Here is a 15,790-nt window from a genome sequence, read left to right as displayed (position 1 = left end):
GTGCCTGAATCACAAGTCTTTCTTTCTTGTTGACAGACTATTTAAAAAATGCAGATCCTGTAACAATCCCGATTTGGACCATGACTTAAAAAACATTTTAGTTTAAAAAAAACAGGCACTATTTGTATACATTGGAATCACGTTTTTCTGAGTTCAAATAATATATTGATACATCTGTATACAGGCCTGTCTACACACAAAAGCAGACCATAGTCCATAGGCCTAGATTTTTACAATAGAAAATGTCTTGCAGTCTTATGCATGAATATGTTGAGGTGTCAGAATTATGCAAGAGAAGATACATGACATTGGATTTTAGGGAAAGTACAATTTTATTCCGAACAGGCGAAGATACAAGAGATCAATCTTCCTCTGTGCACAAATAAACACTGCATATCCATGGGCTTCCCTCCATATCCGGTTAAAGTTAATTTACACCACACATTTACTATCACATAGAAGTAAAATAGAGTTGGTCTAAATGCATCCGTAACCACTCAGAAATGGTGTCAAAAAAAGAAACCTCAAAAGCCAATTGGGATTTGTATGGATAAGAAGAGGTATAGTAGCCTCATATATACCAGACTGATTACAGCTGCGCTATCTGTGTCGCGACCATTCATGTAAATTCGCAAGTTCAGGCTGGCTCACCAGGCTAGCGGTATAAAGGGATGTGCTAGAAGGACACTGCATATCTGAAAGGACAGGATAGGAGCTCTTTTTGCTCTATTCTTTTTTATTCCTCTGTCAAGATCTGTCACCAGACAGGGGTCAAACCTGAGGTCAGCTACATCCAAAAGAAGCCAATGGTTTTCTTCCAAATAATTGCACATCACAATCCCTCTCCCAGTAAGCAAGAACCACAACAAATGCACAGGTAAAATTGAGTTGACGCACTTTATTCCTAAAACAGAAGCCGCACCACCCATCGCTGGCACGGCATTCATATATAATTATTTATATATATTGCCGTTTGTTTTTTTTTGTCTAAATGTGGTATAAAATACTATATATGACAATGTACCTCTTTATTTGAACACAGTGAACTTCATTGCTGTACAAGTCCTCTGCTGCTACAGCTTAGCTGTAAATCCTGCACGCACAAAGGCATGGACATAATTCTCCAATCTACTTCTTCTGTACATTGTGACAATACAAATATTCTGTCCCCAATACAAAAAATAATACTCTAAAAGCAAACTACTGCGACTTTATTTCATTTTTCTGGGGGTTTTGTTTGTTTTTTAATTAAGAAGATTACATATATCTTAGACCAATTGCTTTAAAGCAGGAAGGCGATATAAACCTTCAAGATATTTTTTATATATAAAAGAGATTAAGACAAATCATACATTTAAAAACTTACAATAAATAAGATAGATGCAGGCATTTCATTTGGATAAAATGTCATCCAAAGGAAAAAAGGGAATTTTTCGGGTCTTAAAACCAAGGATCCATTCAAGTTTTTCGATCACTGAAATGAGACTTGATTTCCAATACTTTACATGTTTCCCAAACGGTTTTTCCACAGTGTTACCATGGCGTTACCACAGAAAATACAATGGCAACCGGGATCTCTCTCTTTTTCTCTTGTTCCTGTTATTAGCATCACCCGTTCCAGAAATCTCCCTTCTTCTTCTTCATCTTCTTCGTTTTCTTCTTCCACCACAGTGGTAGGAGCAGACTGAGATGTTTCTATGACCCGTTTCTATGACCCGTTTCTATTGCCGTCGCTACGGCCAAGGCATTCCTTCCATCCAGCAGCCTTCTCTAATCTACTCCTATTCAAGTCCAGCATCACCCTGCCAGGTTGGAATTTCCTTTGGCATGTCCCCTAATTTTCTCCCCTTCCCCTCCACCCTTTAGGCTATTTGTTACAACATCTTCATGATGAAGTTGTACATCTGGTTGAGCACCACAAAGTGGATGGGCAGACAGGAGCGCCGATCCTGCGTCGCGGGGTCACACGTCAACCAGGAAAGGGCATTGTACTGCTCCAGCACAAATCTACAGAGGGAAGGAGAGAGGAAGGAGGAGGAGAGACACGGCATGTGTTATTCACAACGAACACACCTCTCAAAGTGAGCACAAACCTTGAGATCAAGTGGAATACATTACTATCTCTTTGATAAGCACTTTAGATAGACCAGAAATTGATTGAAAGCATGTCCAAAGATCTTTAATGGCTGAGCCGTGGATGAGATTCACCCTTTGACTGCGGAGTGTGTTTGTGACTGCATAATGTGTTCGTGTGTGGTCTCATTTTTATATCCTCATGGGGACCTAAAATCCACAAAAGTCCCCACAAGGATGGTAAAACAAGGAAAATTATCCCTCATGGGGACATTTCCCACATAGGACAAAGGCTATTTTAAGCTTAGGTGTTAGGTTTAGTGTTACGGTTATAATTAGGGTTAGGGAAAATAGGATTTTGAATGGAAATACATTTCTGTGTATGTGTGTGTTTACTAGGGATGGGAATTTTACATTTTTTGACTGTTCGAGGACTCACATGATTTTTTTTTATCAAATGGAAAAACACATATTTTTAGAACACAAGGTTCGTGCTGGAAAAACATACAGTAAGTGCACATTTATCTATATGCCATCAGATAGCAACAATGATTAATTTATCATAACCATTACGTATAACAAATCCTAATGACTAAATTGGCCCATATTCACTGAGTGTACAAAACATTAGGAACATCTGCTCTTTCCATGACATAGACTGACCAGGTGAATCCAGGTAAAAGCTAAGACTTAGATTGTGTATGTGTGCCATTCAGAGGGTGAATGGGCAAGGCAAAAGATTTACACTAAGTGCCTTTGAACGGGGTATGGTAGTAGGTATCAGGTGCACCAGTTTGAGTGTGTCAAGAACTGCAACGCTGCGGGGTTTTTCATGCTCAGCAGTTTCCTGTGTGTATCAAGAATGGTCTACCACACAAAGGACATCCAGCCAACTTGACACAAATGTGGGAAGCATTGGAGTCAACATGGGCCAGCATCTCTGTGAAACGCTTTCGACACCTTGTAGAGCCCATACCCGACGAATTGAGGCTGTTCTGAAGGGAAAAGTGGGTGCAACTCAATATTTGGAAGGTGTTCCTAATGTTTTGTATACTCAGTGTATATTCAGTCAATAGAAAAGAAAGTGCCATTTAAGATAATTTTATTGAAACCATAATTTCAACTGGTTACATTATATCGTGGAACACAATCTTCAAAAAGGCAGTAATTTCAGCAGTGGCGCTTGCTCGTAGAAGGAGCCTATTGCTGTGCAATGGCATAGCTATCTTTTGTTCATTTTGTAGACAATACACTCTTATTTCCAGAGCCCTTATCACAGGGGAGACACACCTATTTTATAGTATAAAAAAACATGACGTAATATAACAGAATAAAATAGAACTGAACATTTTTCCATACTGAAAAAAGTTGCCAGTGCAAAGTGATGCACATCTCATGCCTGGAACAGTTAGTTGTTCTCAAAGAGTGATAATTTGAAACGGGACTCAATTTAGCACGTTTTTTCAGGGTTACAAACCAAAACTAGATATACAGACATTGAATTTAGTTTATTCTGACTGTTCTTTGGAATATTTTTTTTTATGAACAATTCCAAATTGAAAACTGCATGGTAATGAATTATGACCAGGACATTTGTTTGGTGAATAGGCATATACTTAAGGATTCTGATGAAAATACGCTCTTTGTCTTTTAAAAACAAATGTTTTTGCATTTTTTCAGTGTGGAATCTGTCTATGTTCAAGAGGGTTACAGCCTAGGCTAACCTATTCTAAATGGCACTAGCAGTTCACAAAGTAACTTAAGCGGAAAATAGACGGGACGCAATTATTCCAAAACTGCAGCTTGTTGATTGGACACATATTTTCCTACGTCAATCAACCAGTCCATTTTGAATGTGTCATCATTTGGCAAAGAATATAGCTTGTGTATCCCATCAGTTAGACACGTTTTTTAGGCATTTATTTCTGTAGGCCTAACGGGAGCTGGTGTGTGCACTCAGTATGTGTGTGTAGAGGTAGCGGTCGGGAACGCAATTGAGTGAATGAGATACGGTGGGGAAAGGACATTTAGGGAGAAGAACAGTGCGATGCTTGGCTTGGTTTCTTTTTTGTTGTGCCCCGCAAATACACATGTACAAATGGACACTAGAGTCAAAACAAATGAATGTTGTCTTCAAGACAAAATTTCACTTGCCTGTTCGGGCAGCCACAAAGCACATTCCACCAAATAGTTTTACAGTATTTGAATTTGTTTAAATCTCTGGTTAACGATGGAGCTTTGACGTCCGTTCGAGTACTCAAGTATTCCGCCCTAACAGATCCACAGATGATGCAATCTCTATTACACTACACACTGCCCTTTCCCACCTGGACAAAAGGAACACCTAAGTGAGAATGCTATTCATTGACTACAGCTGTGTTCAACACCATAGTGCCCTCAAAGCTCATAACTAAGCGAAGGACCCTGGGACTAACCACCTCCCTCTGCAACTGGATTCTGGACTTCCTGACGGGCCGCCCCCAGGTGGTAAGAGTAGGTAATAACACATCCACCATGCTGATCCTCAACACGGGGGCCCCTCAGGGGTGCGTGCTCAGTCCCCTCCTGTACTCCCTGTTCACTCATGACTGCACAGCCAGGCACGACTCCCAACACCATCATTAGATTTGCCGATGACAACAGTGGTAGGCCTGATCACCGACAACGACGAGGCAGCCTAAAGAAGGAGGTCAGAGACCTGGCCGTGTGGTGCCAGGACAACAATCTCTCCCTCAACGTGATCAAGACAAAGGAGATGATTGTGGACTACAGGAAAAGGAGGACCGAGCACGCCCCCATTCTCATCGATGGGGCTGTAGTGGAGCAGGTTGAGCGCTTCAAGTTCCTTGGTGTCCACATCCCCAACAAATTAACATGGTCCAAGCACACCAAGACAGTCGTGAAGAGGGCACGACAAAACTTATTCTCCCTCAGGAGACTGAAAAGATTTGGCATGGGTCCTCAGATCCTCAAAAGGTTCTACAGCTGCACCATCGAGAGCATCCTGACTGGTTGCATCACTGCCTGGTATGGCAACTGCTCAGCCTCCGACCGCAAGGCACTACAGAGGGTAGTGCGTACGGCCCAGTACATCACTGGGGCCAAGCTTCCTGCCATCCAGGACCTCTATACCAGGCGGTGTCAGAGGAAGGCCCTAAAAATTGTTAAAGACTCCAGCCTCCCTAGTCATAGACTTTTCTCTCTGCTACCGCATGATAAGCGGTACCGGAGAGCCAAGTCTAGGTCCAACAGGCTTCTAAACAGCTTCTACCCCCAAGCCACAAGACTCCTGAACATCTCGTCAAATGGCTACCCAGACTATTTGCATTTCCCCCCCCCCCCCCCTTTCCACGGCTGCTACTCTGTTATTATCTATGCATAGTCACTTTAATAACTCTACCTACATGTACATATTACCTCAATTACCTCGACTAACCGGTGCCCCCGAACATTGACTCTGTACCGGTACCCCCTGTATATAGCCTCGCTATTGTTATTTTACAGCTGCTCTTTAATTATTAGTTATTTTTATTTCTTATTCATATTTTTGGGGGGTATTTATTTATTATTTTGTTTAAACTGCACTGTTGGTTAGGGCTTGTAAGTAAGTTTTTCACTGTTGTATTTGGTGAATGTGACAAATAACATTTGATTTGATTTGAATTACTTGATTACTCATGCCCATCCCCAATGTTTACCTGAGTACGTCTGAGGTCTGATTGGAGTCGAGTGGGTGGGAGTGTTTGCTGTGCAGCAGTTCATCTGATTGCACTGAAGACACGTGGAGATGCAGAGAGGCCTGGGGAAAGACAAGACACAAAAGAAGTCAGTGACAGGCCTAGCTAAACCATTCACACAGTAATAACAGAGCAAACAAAAGTCAGTCAATCACTGATATCTGGAGCAAGTGAATACTTGTCAGTCAAAAACAATTATTTTAAAAATGACTATTAACAATGACTTCAAAGTGGCATTAGATCAGAAGACATATTATAATCCTGGGCCCGTATTCATAAAGAGTCTCAGACTACAAGAATGTTGATCCTAGATCAGCACTCATACTCTGAGACAATATGAATATGGGCCCAGGAGTATGAGTGCAGATGTCTGACAGGTTTACCTTGAGGAAAAGGGGACACTGGTTCTGAGCTTGAGGGCAGGCTGACCAGAACCAGTCAGGCAGTGGGCCGGCTTTGGCTGTGGACACAAAGTAGCCCAGGGCCAGGGGCTGCTGCAGGATGTTAGGAGCTTCATCGTGGGACTCCATCCGGTCTGTACTCTGGCCCTGGAAGGGAAGAGGAGGAGGATGAGTTCATCTCTGGCGTGTAATAATGTACACTGTAAAAGGCTTTTTGGTTTTTCATAAATTACAGAACAACTGTTCAAGAAAACTAAGTAGCACTAGCATTATCAATCCAGGCCAAATCTACTTTATTAAATTACTTTACTTAAATGTCATCTTTGTGTTCATCTTAAAGGGGCAATCTGCCATTGAAACAATAACAAAGCGGTAAGCTGCCACTGTTTTGGTTTAAAGCTGAGGTCTGGAGAAATGTAACTCTCAAATTCATAGACATATGAGCTATGGATGCAAGAAATTGACCATACATAATATATGCATAATTATAGTTTTAACCATGTTTTGTGTTGATACAATGTAAAAATAGTTTGAATTACTCTGTTTACAAAGAAGTGAAACCAGCTTATATATTATTCTGATGTGGTATGACATCTAAACTAAGCTCATGAGGCATTTATAAGTTATATTCTTCAATAATCAATGGGTATATTTCATTCATTTAAAAGTATGAAAATGGATGTAGCAACTGCAGATTGTGTCACTTCTGCTCCCGCTCTTACCCCCCTGGCGCTTGAGGGCGCCAGGCTGCCCTGCATCACTCACTCTTATCATCTATTACGCACACCTGCCTTCCCTCGTCACGCGCATCAGCGACATTGGACTCACCTGGACTCACTCATCATCTGTTTATTTCCTCCCCTATATTTGTCAGTTCCCCAGCTCTGTTCCCTGCTGCTGCACTGATTGTTTTTTGTCTGTGTTATCTGTTTGCTGACGCTGTTATCGTCTCGTTCCATGTCCGTTCTATATTAAATGTTTTACTTCCCGTACCTGCTTCGTCTCTCCTGCGTCATCCATGTGACAAGTTTTTTCCTCAATAAAGTCTGTACTAGAGTACCTCTTATAGTCTATACAGGTGAGACATGTTGTGGTGTGGTGGGCCTACCTTGCTGCCGTCTCCCCCCTGGTGGTAGTGGCCGCCGGGGGAGTGTACGGGCGAGGTGGTGGGCGAGGCGGGCAGGATATTGATGATGTCGGGGTCCACCAGGTCGTTCTCCTGGTCCAGCAGGTCAAAGATCCCAATGGCGTCCGACCCATCTGGACAGAGGAGGAGAGGAGAAGAGGAGAGAAACTCAAAAAACTACTTCTTTCCAATGGACTAAATCAATTATTTTCAATAAGGTAAAAGAAAAAGAAAAGGTAAGGTCAAAGTTGAGAGTTGAGAGGTGAGGCCAGAGGGAGGAGCAGAGGTACAGTAGACTCACCAGGGATGGGGTTGAAGGCGATATCTATGTTGGTGTCAGTAGTGTAGTTGGAGCTAGCCACCTGGACAAAGGCTGAGGTGGGGAACACCAGGATGTGGGTACAGGATGTGTCCTGAGGAGTGCTCAGCTGGGACGTCTGCATGTTCAGAGTGGTGCTGCGGCCGAACACTGAGCCTGTCGACACAGAGTCTGGAGAGAAAGAGGAAGTCAGGTTAACAATACGTTCATCTTCATTGAATCTACATTGAACGCATACAGTATACATACAAATGGAAACGGGTGACATCTGCTATAGCGATCATGCATTAATCAGTCAATTAATTAGTAACAACACTTGCAGCAAAAATGTAAGTGGTGCCAATAAAAGCAACCTCGATCTTTCAACTGGCCATTATTATTCAGTCCAGTGCTCTATTGTATTTTATAATTATCATTGGATCTGTGGAGTATAACTCACAATGTCTGGGTCAAAGCCAAGTCCTGGGAGAGGAGACATCCATCTCCTTTAACCAAAACCACTGGTCCGGAGGGACCAGTCTAGCCCCTCCTCATATACAGCAGTAGAGCCATATTATACACCCACAGTATCAATGGTCCATGCCAGTCTCCATCACATCACACAGAAATCAATGGAGTTTGAGAACAAGTGGTTTATGACTGAGAACCAGTGGTTTATGGCTGAGAGAAGCACTGTCCTCAGACCCATCAATCTGATAACAACAGGGAGCGACATGCATTATGATAGGCTGCCATCATCCATCAGACACACACACACAAAGGGCAGGAGAACGTAGTACCTGGCATGATGACAAAGGAGCCCTGAGGCTCCATGGCGACTAGGCAAGCGCTAAGGATGCTGGGAGTGTCGGAGGCAGAGATGCCACACATACGACACACCTCCTTGAGACGGCGACTCAGAGACTGCAGGTTCCTCCTGCTCAACAGAATACTCCAGTCTGGGACCGAGGCAGAAAGGAAAGAGAGAGAGGGGAAGAGAAAGAGAGACGAGTGAGTGAACGAGTAAGACAAAATAAACGCAAGAAAATAAACGTATAACAGTAAAATAGAAGGCTCCACCTCACCTTTCAACTCGCCATGTCCCATTCTGCCCAGTCGACCAATCACCACCCTCCATGGCACTGATGTCATCTGCACCAGCCCCAAGCACCAATCCCACAGCTTCTGCAGGCCCGACCTCCGGGCAGAGCCTTTTTTCCTCCGCGCTCTATGGCGAAACAAAAACACACACACACATTCTGTCACACACTGAAACGACAGATGAACATTTAACACAACACTTATTACTACACATCACTAGAGTTGCCAGGTTGCAAGGAAAGTTGTAGATTGTTGACCTTGCAATATTCATTACTACACTTCATTATTAGACAGTTTTCATCATTACCTGGTATATCGTAAAAAACGAAAAACTCAATGCAAAACAAACATTGTTTTGCTAAGGGGAAAAAAACTGCTAGCTGCAATAGCCTGCCATTTGTAATGCTCTGCTCTGCTCGAGGTTTGCTGACTCTAGATGGTGGTGAGGATGATGATGGTGTGTGCTGTCGGGTGGTCCCACCTGTTGGGCACGTCGATGCTGATGATGCAGGTCTCCAGCAGCTCTCCGTACAGGTCGGTGCAGGTGGCCAGGAGCCAGCGCTGGTCGTGGGACAGGCAGTAGCCCACAAACAGCACGTTGTACTTTTGAGAGGCCTCCCCAAACGTCTCCCCCAGCTCCGTCTGCTTGTCCTTGGTCGGCGCCAGGATGAAGGGAGGTGTGTATAGCCGCAAACACTCTGGTCTCTGTTGGGCGACGAGAGAGAGAGGGGTCAAAGGTTAGGAGTTAGTGGTTATACAATGGTTGTGTTTATTAGGTATAACATGTTTTGAAACTGGGAGGTACTACTTAAATTTGTCAAATAACTATGATATCTTTTTGTTTTCCATTGCAACACGGTTGGGTACATTGTGCCCTCCTGAACACAATCCAGGACTTAAATCTATCTACTCCAGGACTAGAAAGACGTATGAGAATCACTGAGTTGGTTAGTCGGCTGAGCCAACATTCCAAAAGTGTCACTACAGTTGTCACCTCTCCCCACCCAAATCCCTGAAGAGATGACATTTATCCAGCTAGCTAAGTAGCTCAGCGTTTGTCTCTAGTACCCACTCCACTCCACTGTGTACAGGGGGAAATGCAATGTAGTGGCTGGTGGGTGAGTGGCTGGCTGGCCTGGGAGAGCTAAATAGGATTGGGTGCCAGTCTAGGGCCTCTCCCTGTCTAAACCTGCTGCCTGGAATCCATTAGGGAGGTCTCAGGGAGCTAGCCAAGCAGATAATGGAAAGAAAACTGTGGAGAAGGAAGAGGGTTATAAGTTCGACTGGTCTTGTTACAGGACTAAGGGGGTTAGTATAACCCTCTCTCCAGCTCAGTGCTCCCTCTCTTGCTGGCACACTACACATGGCCAGGGCTGAGGAGCAGAGGGCTGAGGAGCAGAGGGCTGAGGAGCAGAGGGGAGGGTCAGGCTATGACGGGGTTGGGCAACCCTGGTTCTCAGAGGAGATGGTGTCCGCTGGTTTACTGCTCTCCCTGCCATTTCATTCATCCATTCAAGTCGATGCTTTCCTACACCTGGTTTCCCCACTCTAAATCAAATCACTGATTCAGACAAAGCTGTCCCTGTGGTCCAGACATGCCCATCTCTGGTGTAGGAGCTGCATATTAGTTAGGATCATGTCAGGATAATGTTGGTCAGTGATGATTTGTGTACCTCTGGGCTCTTCAGTGCAGTGTCGATGGCCAGGCCAGGGCCAAAGCCGGTTAGTGACTTGACGTTGGTGGATCCGGGGAGGGGCCGCCTGCACTGGGAGAACACTGAGAAGGCCAGGGACTTGAGGTGTTGAGCATAGATATGACGCTCCTCGCTCCTCACCGGCTGGAGCAGGTACTGGCACGGGATGATCTGAGAGGTGGATACCAGCATGTCAGCATACAACGCTAATAAAACTACTGTACATTACATACAGCGCCCTGTTCTGTCTTCTTTCATACTGATTGTCCCATCTGACATCTTTAGCAGTAAAGCAAAGTCTTAGCAACTGTTAGTGATAGTTTATTCTAAATAAACGGACACTTCTTGACAATGCCAGACACATTATTTCATCAACACACATATACTTGTGTTGAGGTTACCTGTACAGAGACAGCGTTGCGGATGTGTGGTGGGAGGAACTGGAGCATCTCCAGGTAGCAGCGCAGCAGGCCCAGGGTCCACACACTGGACCCCGCCTCAGGCTCCTCATAGGTGAAGGGGTCCACGATGTACACCACGATGGCCGGGGGGTATGTGATGGCGTGAGACTCTCCGTCCGTCGGCACACCCACCTTCTCTCGCTCCATGGTGCTGGAGAGGGGGACAAGAGCGAGAGGGGAGTTAGGACGAGGAATGGGGTTTCCCTCCAGGCACTGTGTGTGTGTGTCTGTGTGTGTGTGTGTGTGTGTGTGTGTGTGTGTGTGTGTGTGTGTGTGTGTGTGTGTGTGTGTGTGTGTGTGTGTGTGTGTGTGTGTGTGTGTGTGTGTGTGTGTGTGTGTGTGGTGTGTGTGAACATATGAGTGAATGCAGACCCTGGTGTTGTAGCTACCTCTCTAGGGGTTCAGTGGGTGCCTGGGCCTGGCTGGCTGAGTCCCCCCCGGGGAGTCCTGTGTTCTGGGAACCAGCCTGCTGTCCCAGCTGCCCTCCCTGGGTGCCACCATCCAGGCTCTGGTTCTGCAAGCCCATGGTCCCAAAGGGAGGGAAAGAGCTGGGCTTGGCAGACTGCATCCCGCTGCTGGGCAGGCTCCCTGATGATGCCGCGCTGTTGGCACTGTTGGCTACACCCGTGCTGTTGCTAGGCACGCTGCCGCTGCTGTTGGGGAGGGAGGGGCCTCCGGGGGTCGCTGAGTTTTGGGGGCCGGTCGAGGTGGTGGAGGAGGAGCCGGAGGATTGCATGGATGAGGATTGGCTGGATGCAGGAGGGGGTGTGGGCTGTGCGAGGAGGGAGCTGTGTAAAGGCTGCGCGGCGAGGTATGGAGCTGAGGAGAGAGACAGGAGCAGAAAGCACAGGTTAACAGTAGTCAAACAACCTTTAACACAATCTCATTCATAAGCTATGTGAACGACCTAGCATTAGACTTTAGAAACCAATATATATATAAAGAAAAATAGAAACAATGTTGTAAAACCACGTTCTTGGCAATATGGGCATTGGAGGTACCGAAAGGTCCGACGCCGACCGAATCCCCAACCGTGTAGTCATTGGAACCTACCAAGGTCGTAGCGGCAGACTTGAGCGTAAAGCTTGAGCTTGGCGAAGGCGTCGCTGTTGCCGCTGGCAGCCTTGAGGAACCAATCGCTGACAGGCTGCTCTGCCAGCTTCTTGGCGGCCGCTCCACCCACTCTCACGATGCCGTCTGGGTGGTCTTTTGAGATGGGGCGGTGTTGGCCCAGACGACATGACTGCAGGGCACATGGAGAGTGGGGGAAGGGATGGAAGGAGAAGAAGGAGGGAGGGAAAGAGAGGAGGGATGGCGGAATGCTTAGACAACAGCACAGGAACAACTTGAGTGAATTTATGTCGAGGTAGACAGTCCATTAAGGAATGGTACAAAACTGAAGGAGACAGGCTATTTTTTCTGTCATCAATACGTACAGTAGGCTGGGATGCCTCTAGCAAGGTATGGGTCAATTCCATTTCTTTCAATAATTGAAAAGTGCCCTTTGTTTTCAATTAGGAGTTTTTCTATTTTTCACACTGACATTTCAATTCACTTCCCAAGATGTCATATCCTCTTAATTCCCAACTCCTATGGTCATATCCTCTTAACTCCCAACTCCTATGGTCATATCCTCTTAACTCCCAACTCCTATGGTCATAGCCGCTTAACTCCTAACTCCTATGGTCATTTTCATGAAAAAAAAAAAAAAATCCTGAAGAAAAATGTCTTGCTTCAGCTGTCCAAAGATGCCCCATCTCTTGCATGGTAAATGGACGTTAACATTGTAACGTTCTCCAGCCTTACTTCGTAGACGGCGGTGAGGTCCCTGAAGAAGTTCTTGGCCCCCTGGAGTAGGGCCTCGTTGTCGGGACAGACCACCAGATAGCCCACGTCCCTGTGAGAGCCGAAGGGGTCCAGCAGCAGCTTCTCCCAGTAGGGCAGGCCGAAGGGCGACAGCACCACAAAGTCATACTCATAACCCACCAGGAAGGTAGGGATGGGCAGGGGCTCAGGAGACTCATCTGTGCCTGATGGAGGGAAGAAGGAGGGAGGGGGAGGAGAAGGAAGGATGCAGGAAGAGACAGGCAGGAGAGAGAAGTGAAGGTGAAGAGATGAGTAGGGGGGCAGGAAGGAGGAGTGGAGAGTGGGGGGGGGGGGTATAAGAGAAGGTGAAGAGGAGGAGAGGAACAGAGGGAAGATAGTGAGTAATTACTTAAACAAGCCAGCGTGCCACCCGTCACCTCTCAGAGAAGGATTGAAAGCCCAAAGTGAACCCATCACAGCAGCAGTGGCAGCTTCCCCACTGAGCTGACATCTGGACTAGAGCAGTGTGACTGAGATGACTACTGAGCTGTACCGTATCTGCCTATGTGAGTTTTTAGCTCTTGGAGAATTTAGTCCCTGGTGGCTTACCGTAGGAGCCCCGTCCAGCCATCTTGTGGAACTGCTGCCAGGTGAGGGGTCCCTGAACGCCCCAGGAGCGCACCGTCCTCTTCTTCTGGATGGCATCCTGGAGTACAGGCTGGAGGGAGAGCAGCACCCGCAAAACGTCCTGAGAGCACAGAGCACTGATGTCCACCGCTGGGGAGAGGAGAAGGAGGAGAGAAATATAACTAGAAATATCAACATACCGCTAACTGGCAGGAAAAATGAACAGACTGGTTTCTGTTGGTTAGTTATGCTAGCCAACTGAAGCTCTAAAGGGCCAAATGCAAAGAACAAGGTATCAATGTATCAGACATGGATTTTAATGATGGTTAGAACAACAAAATTGTGTTTTTCTTACCATTTTGTTTGGACCAGTGGTGTAGACAGGTGCTCTTGACCAGGGCCTCGTCCACCTTGCCTCCTGACATGTTGTCCATGAACTGGCGGCCGTGCTCCAGGGCCATGTAGCAGTCACTGTGGTAGTCCCTCTCCTCCACCCTCACACAGGCCGGCACTGGACAACCCCCGGCCCCACGCGCTGCCAGGCTGTCAGGCTCCATCCCAGCCATGGGTGAGAAGGGGTTGGTGCACTGGTCCTGTAGCAGTAAGATCAGTTCGTCTGGTACCCTCTCTCCCCTCCCCCCTCCTCCTCCCCCTGTCCTCTCCAGAGAGTGTTGCCGCAGCGCCTCGAAGCGCTTCTCCGCCTCGCGGCTGACGTCCGAGTCGCGTCCGATGATGTCCAGCTCATCCTCCAGGAATAGGCCCGAGCTGTTGCCGTAGCGGCGGTTGACGACTGCGCTGAAGCCGCAGGTGCAGGGGTACTGGGCCTCTCCCGTGGGGTCGCTCAGGTACACACCCACGTCGGCCCCCTTGATGTTCATGTTGCACACGCAGATGCAGCAGCTGTCGAAGTTGCAGTCCTTGAAGAGGTTCATGACGGACTCAGAGAGGATGAGGGTGACGTAGAGGCTGTGGGCCTCGGGGATGGAGGGCACGGTGGCAGGTTCCACTGAGTTGAGGGGTCGACAGGTGGAGGGGGTAGAGGCAGGCGAGTAGAGGTCTGAGTTCTCGTACTTGAGCGAACCCTGGACACTGGCGGGTCCTCTGGGGGTGCGTGGGGTACGGGGAGTGCGTGGTGTGGGGGCGGAGAAGCGCGGGGTGGCCGGGGAGGGCAGGATGCCCGTGCCACTGTTGCTGGGGGGGGCACTGTTGGACATGAAGGGCGTATGGGTCTGGGGTGTGTAGCTCTGGCTGTAGTCTTGGTCCATGGCACTGCCCACACTGGGGATGTTACTGTGGCAGAGAGAAGTGAAGAGAGAAATCAGTCACACAAACCAGCCTGTGGGGACAATATGCTAGAGCAGGGATCATCAACTAGATTCAGCCGCGGGATGATTTTTTCTTGAACGGATGGTCGGGGGACGCAACAAATAATTTGTAGACTGCTTACATTTGTATAATTATGATCACGTCTCTCTACTATGCGTGGAAATACCTAGGAACATATTTCCCATATTAAAATCGCTTGGAGCTGATTTCCTGATGTTTTTACAGTTTTTTATGTCCAACAATGAAAATTCAACAACAACAAAACATTGGTGGGCCAAATAAAACCACCCGCAGGACAAATTTGTCCCACAGGTCGCCAATTGGGGAACCCTGTGCTAGAGCTTAATTCAAAACAACACAACAAACCAGAGCTTGGGATACAGTAACACAACAATCAACAGTTCATTTCAGTATCAACTAAACCTCCATTACACAGCAGAGGTAAACGACACAACAACTGTCAAGAGGGGGAACGGTTAACAGAAAAGCAGAGAAAAGTGGCTGCCTGGCTGTCTATCGGGGTATCCCAATGCCACTGCGGAAGGCGCTGCCATTTGAAGCAGCCCCTCAATGAGGGAGAAGAGTCTATTTTTGGGCCTGGCGAGAGGAGGAGAGCAGCTGTGATGAGAGCTAAAGAGGGAGGAGAGCACAGCACAGCCTGTCATACCTAGGCTACTTACATATGTGTGGGAAAGAAACAAATTGTGGCTGAACCTAAAGCAGTAGGCCCCTGCCTCCTCCCTCTCTCTCCACCCCTATACAGTGAACTACCTTTGATCAGGGCCCATAGTGCACTATAAAGGAAATAGAGTGCTATTTGGGATGCAGCCCTTACACGGCAGTAGCGCAGGTTAAGTAGTGAGGGTCGTAAAAACAGCATGACCAGCTAATAGGGCTTTCCCATGACATCCTGGGACTTTACTGCCATTCTTAGCACTCTGCAAGGAACAGAGGCCCCATCTATACCCCCCTCTACCCAGACAGAGGAACAGCAAGGTCCAAATGTTTTACATCAATTGGAAGACGTTCTTATCCAGAGCGACTTACAGGAGCAATTAGGGTTAAGTGCCTTGCTCAAAGGCACATCGGCAGATTGTTTCTCTCCACCTAGTCATCCTGGGGATTCAAACCAGCAACCTT

At 46.9% G+C, this 15,790-nt stretch overlaps 1 protein-coding gene across 1 annotated transcript in view; it reads right to left on the bottom strand.

Moving 5' to 3' along the window:
- Window positions 1-878: 878 nt before the first annotated feature.
- Window positions 879-15,790, bottom strand: part of LOC139532493 (mediator of RNA polymerase II transcription subunit 13-like) — a 111,480-nt gene continuing 96,568 nt past the window's right edge. The window contains exons 16-30 of the mRNA XM_071330158.1: window positions 13,680-14,614; window positions 13,307-13,474; window positions 12,698-12,921; window positions 11,945-12,134; window positions 11,281-11,710; window positions 10,832-11,042; window positions 10,410-10,601; window positions 9,218-9,441; window positions 8,721-8,863; window positions 8,436-8,594; window positions 7,639-7,827; window positions 7,320-7,471; window positions 6,194-6,358; window positions 5,772-5,872; window positions 879-2,007 (exon numbers count right to left, since the gene is read on the bottom strand). Of these exons, the coding sequence (XP_071186259.1) occupies window positions 1,875-2,007; window positions 5,772-5,872; window positions 6,194-6,358; window positions 7,320-7,471; window positions 7,639-7,827; window positions 8,436-8,594; window positions 8,721-8,863; window positions 9,218-9,441; window positions 10,410-10,601; window positions 10,832-11,042; window positions 11,281-11,710; window positions 11,945-12,134; window positions 12,698-12,921; window positions 13,307-13,474; window positions 13,680-14,614 (3,616 nt within the window). The 3' untranslated portion in view covers window positions 879-1,874. The remainder of the gene's footprint in view (window positions 2,008-5,771; window positions 5,873-6,193; window positions 6,359-7,319; window positions 7,472-7,638; window positions 7,828-8,435; window positions 8,595-8,720; window positions 8,864-9,217; window positions 9,442-10,409; window positions 10,602-10,831; window positions 11,043-11,280; window positions 11,711-11,944; window positions 12,135-12,697; window positions 12,922-13,306; window positions 13,475-13,679; window positions 14,615-15,790) is intronic.

This window comes from Salvelinus alpinus, chromosome 1 (genome assembly GCF_045679555.1).
Source record: "Salvelinus alpinus chromosome 1, SLU_Salpinus.1, whole genome shotgun sequence".
Lineage (NCBI taxonomy): Eukaryota > Metazoa > Chordata > Actinopteri > Salmoniformes > Salmonidae > Salvelinus > Salvelinus alpinus.
Note: the sequence above shows the minus strand (reverse complement) of the source record. Positions and strands in the feature narration are given on the sequence as shown.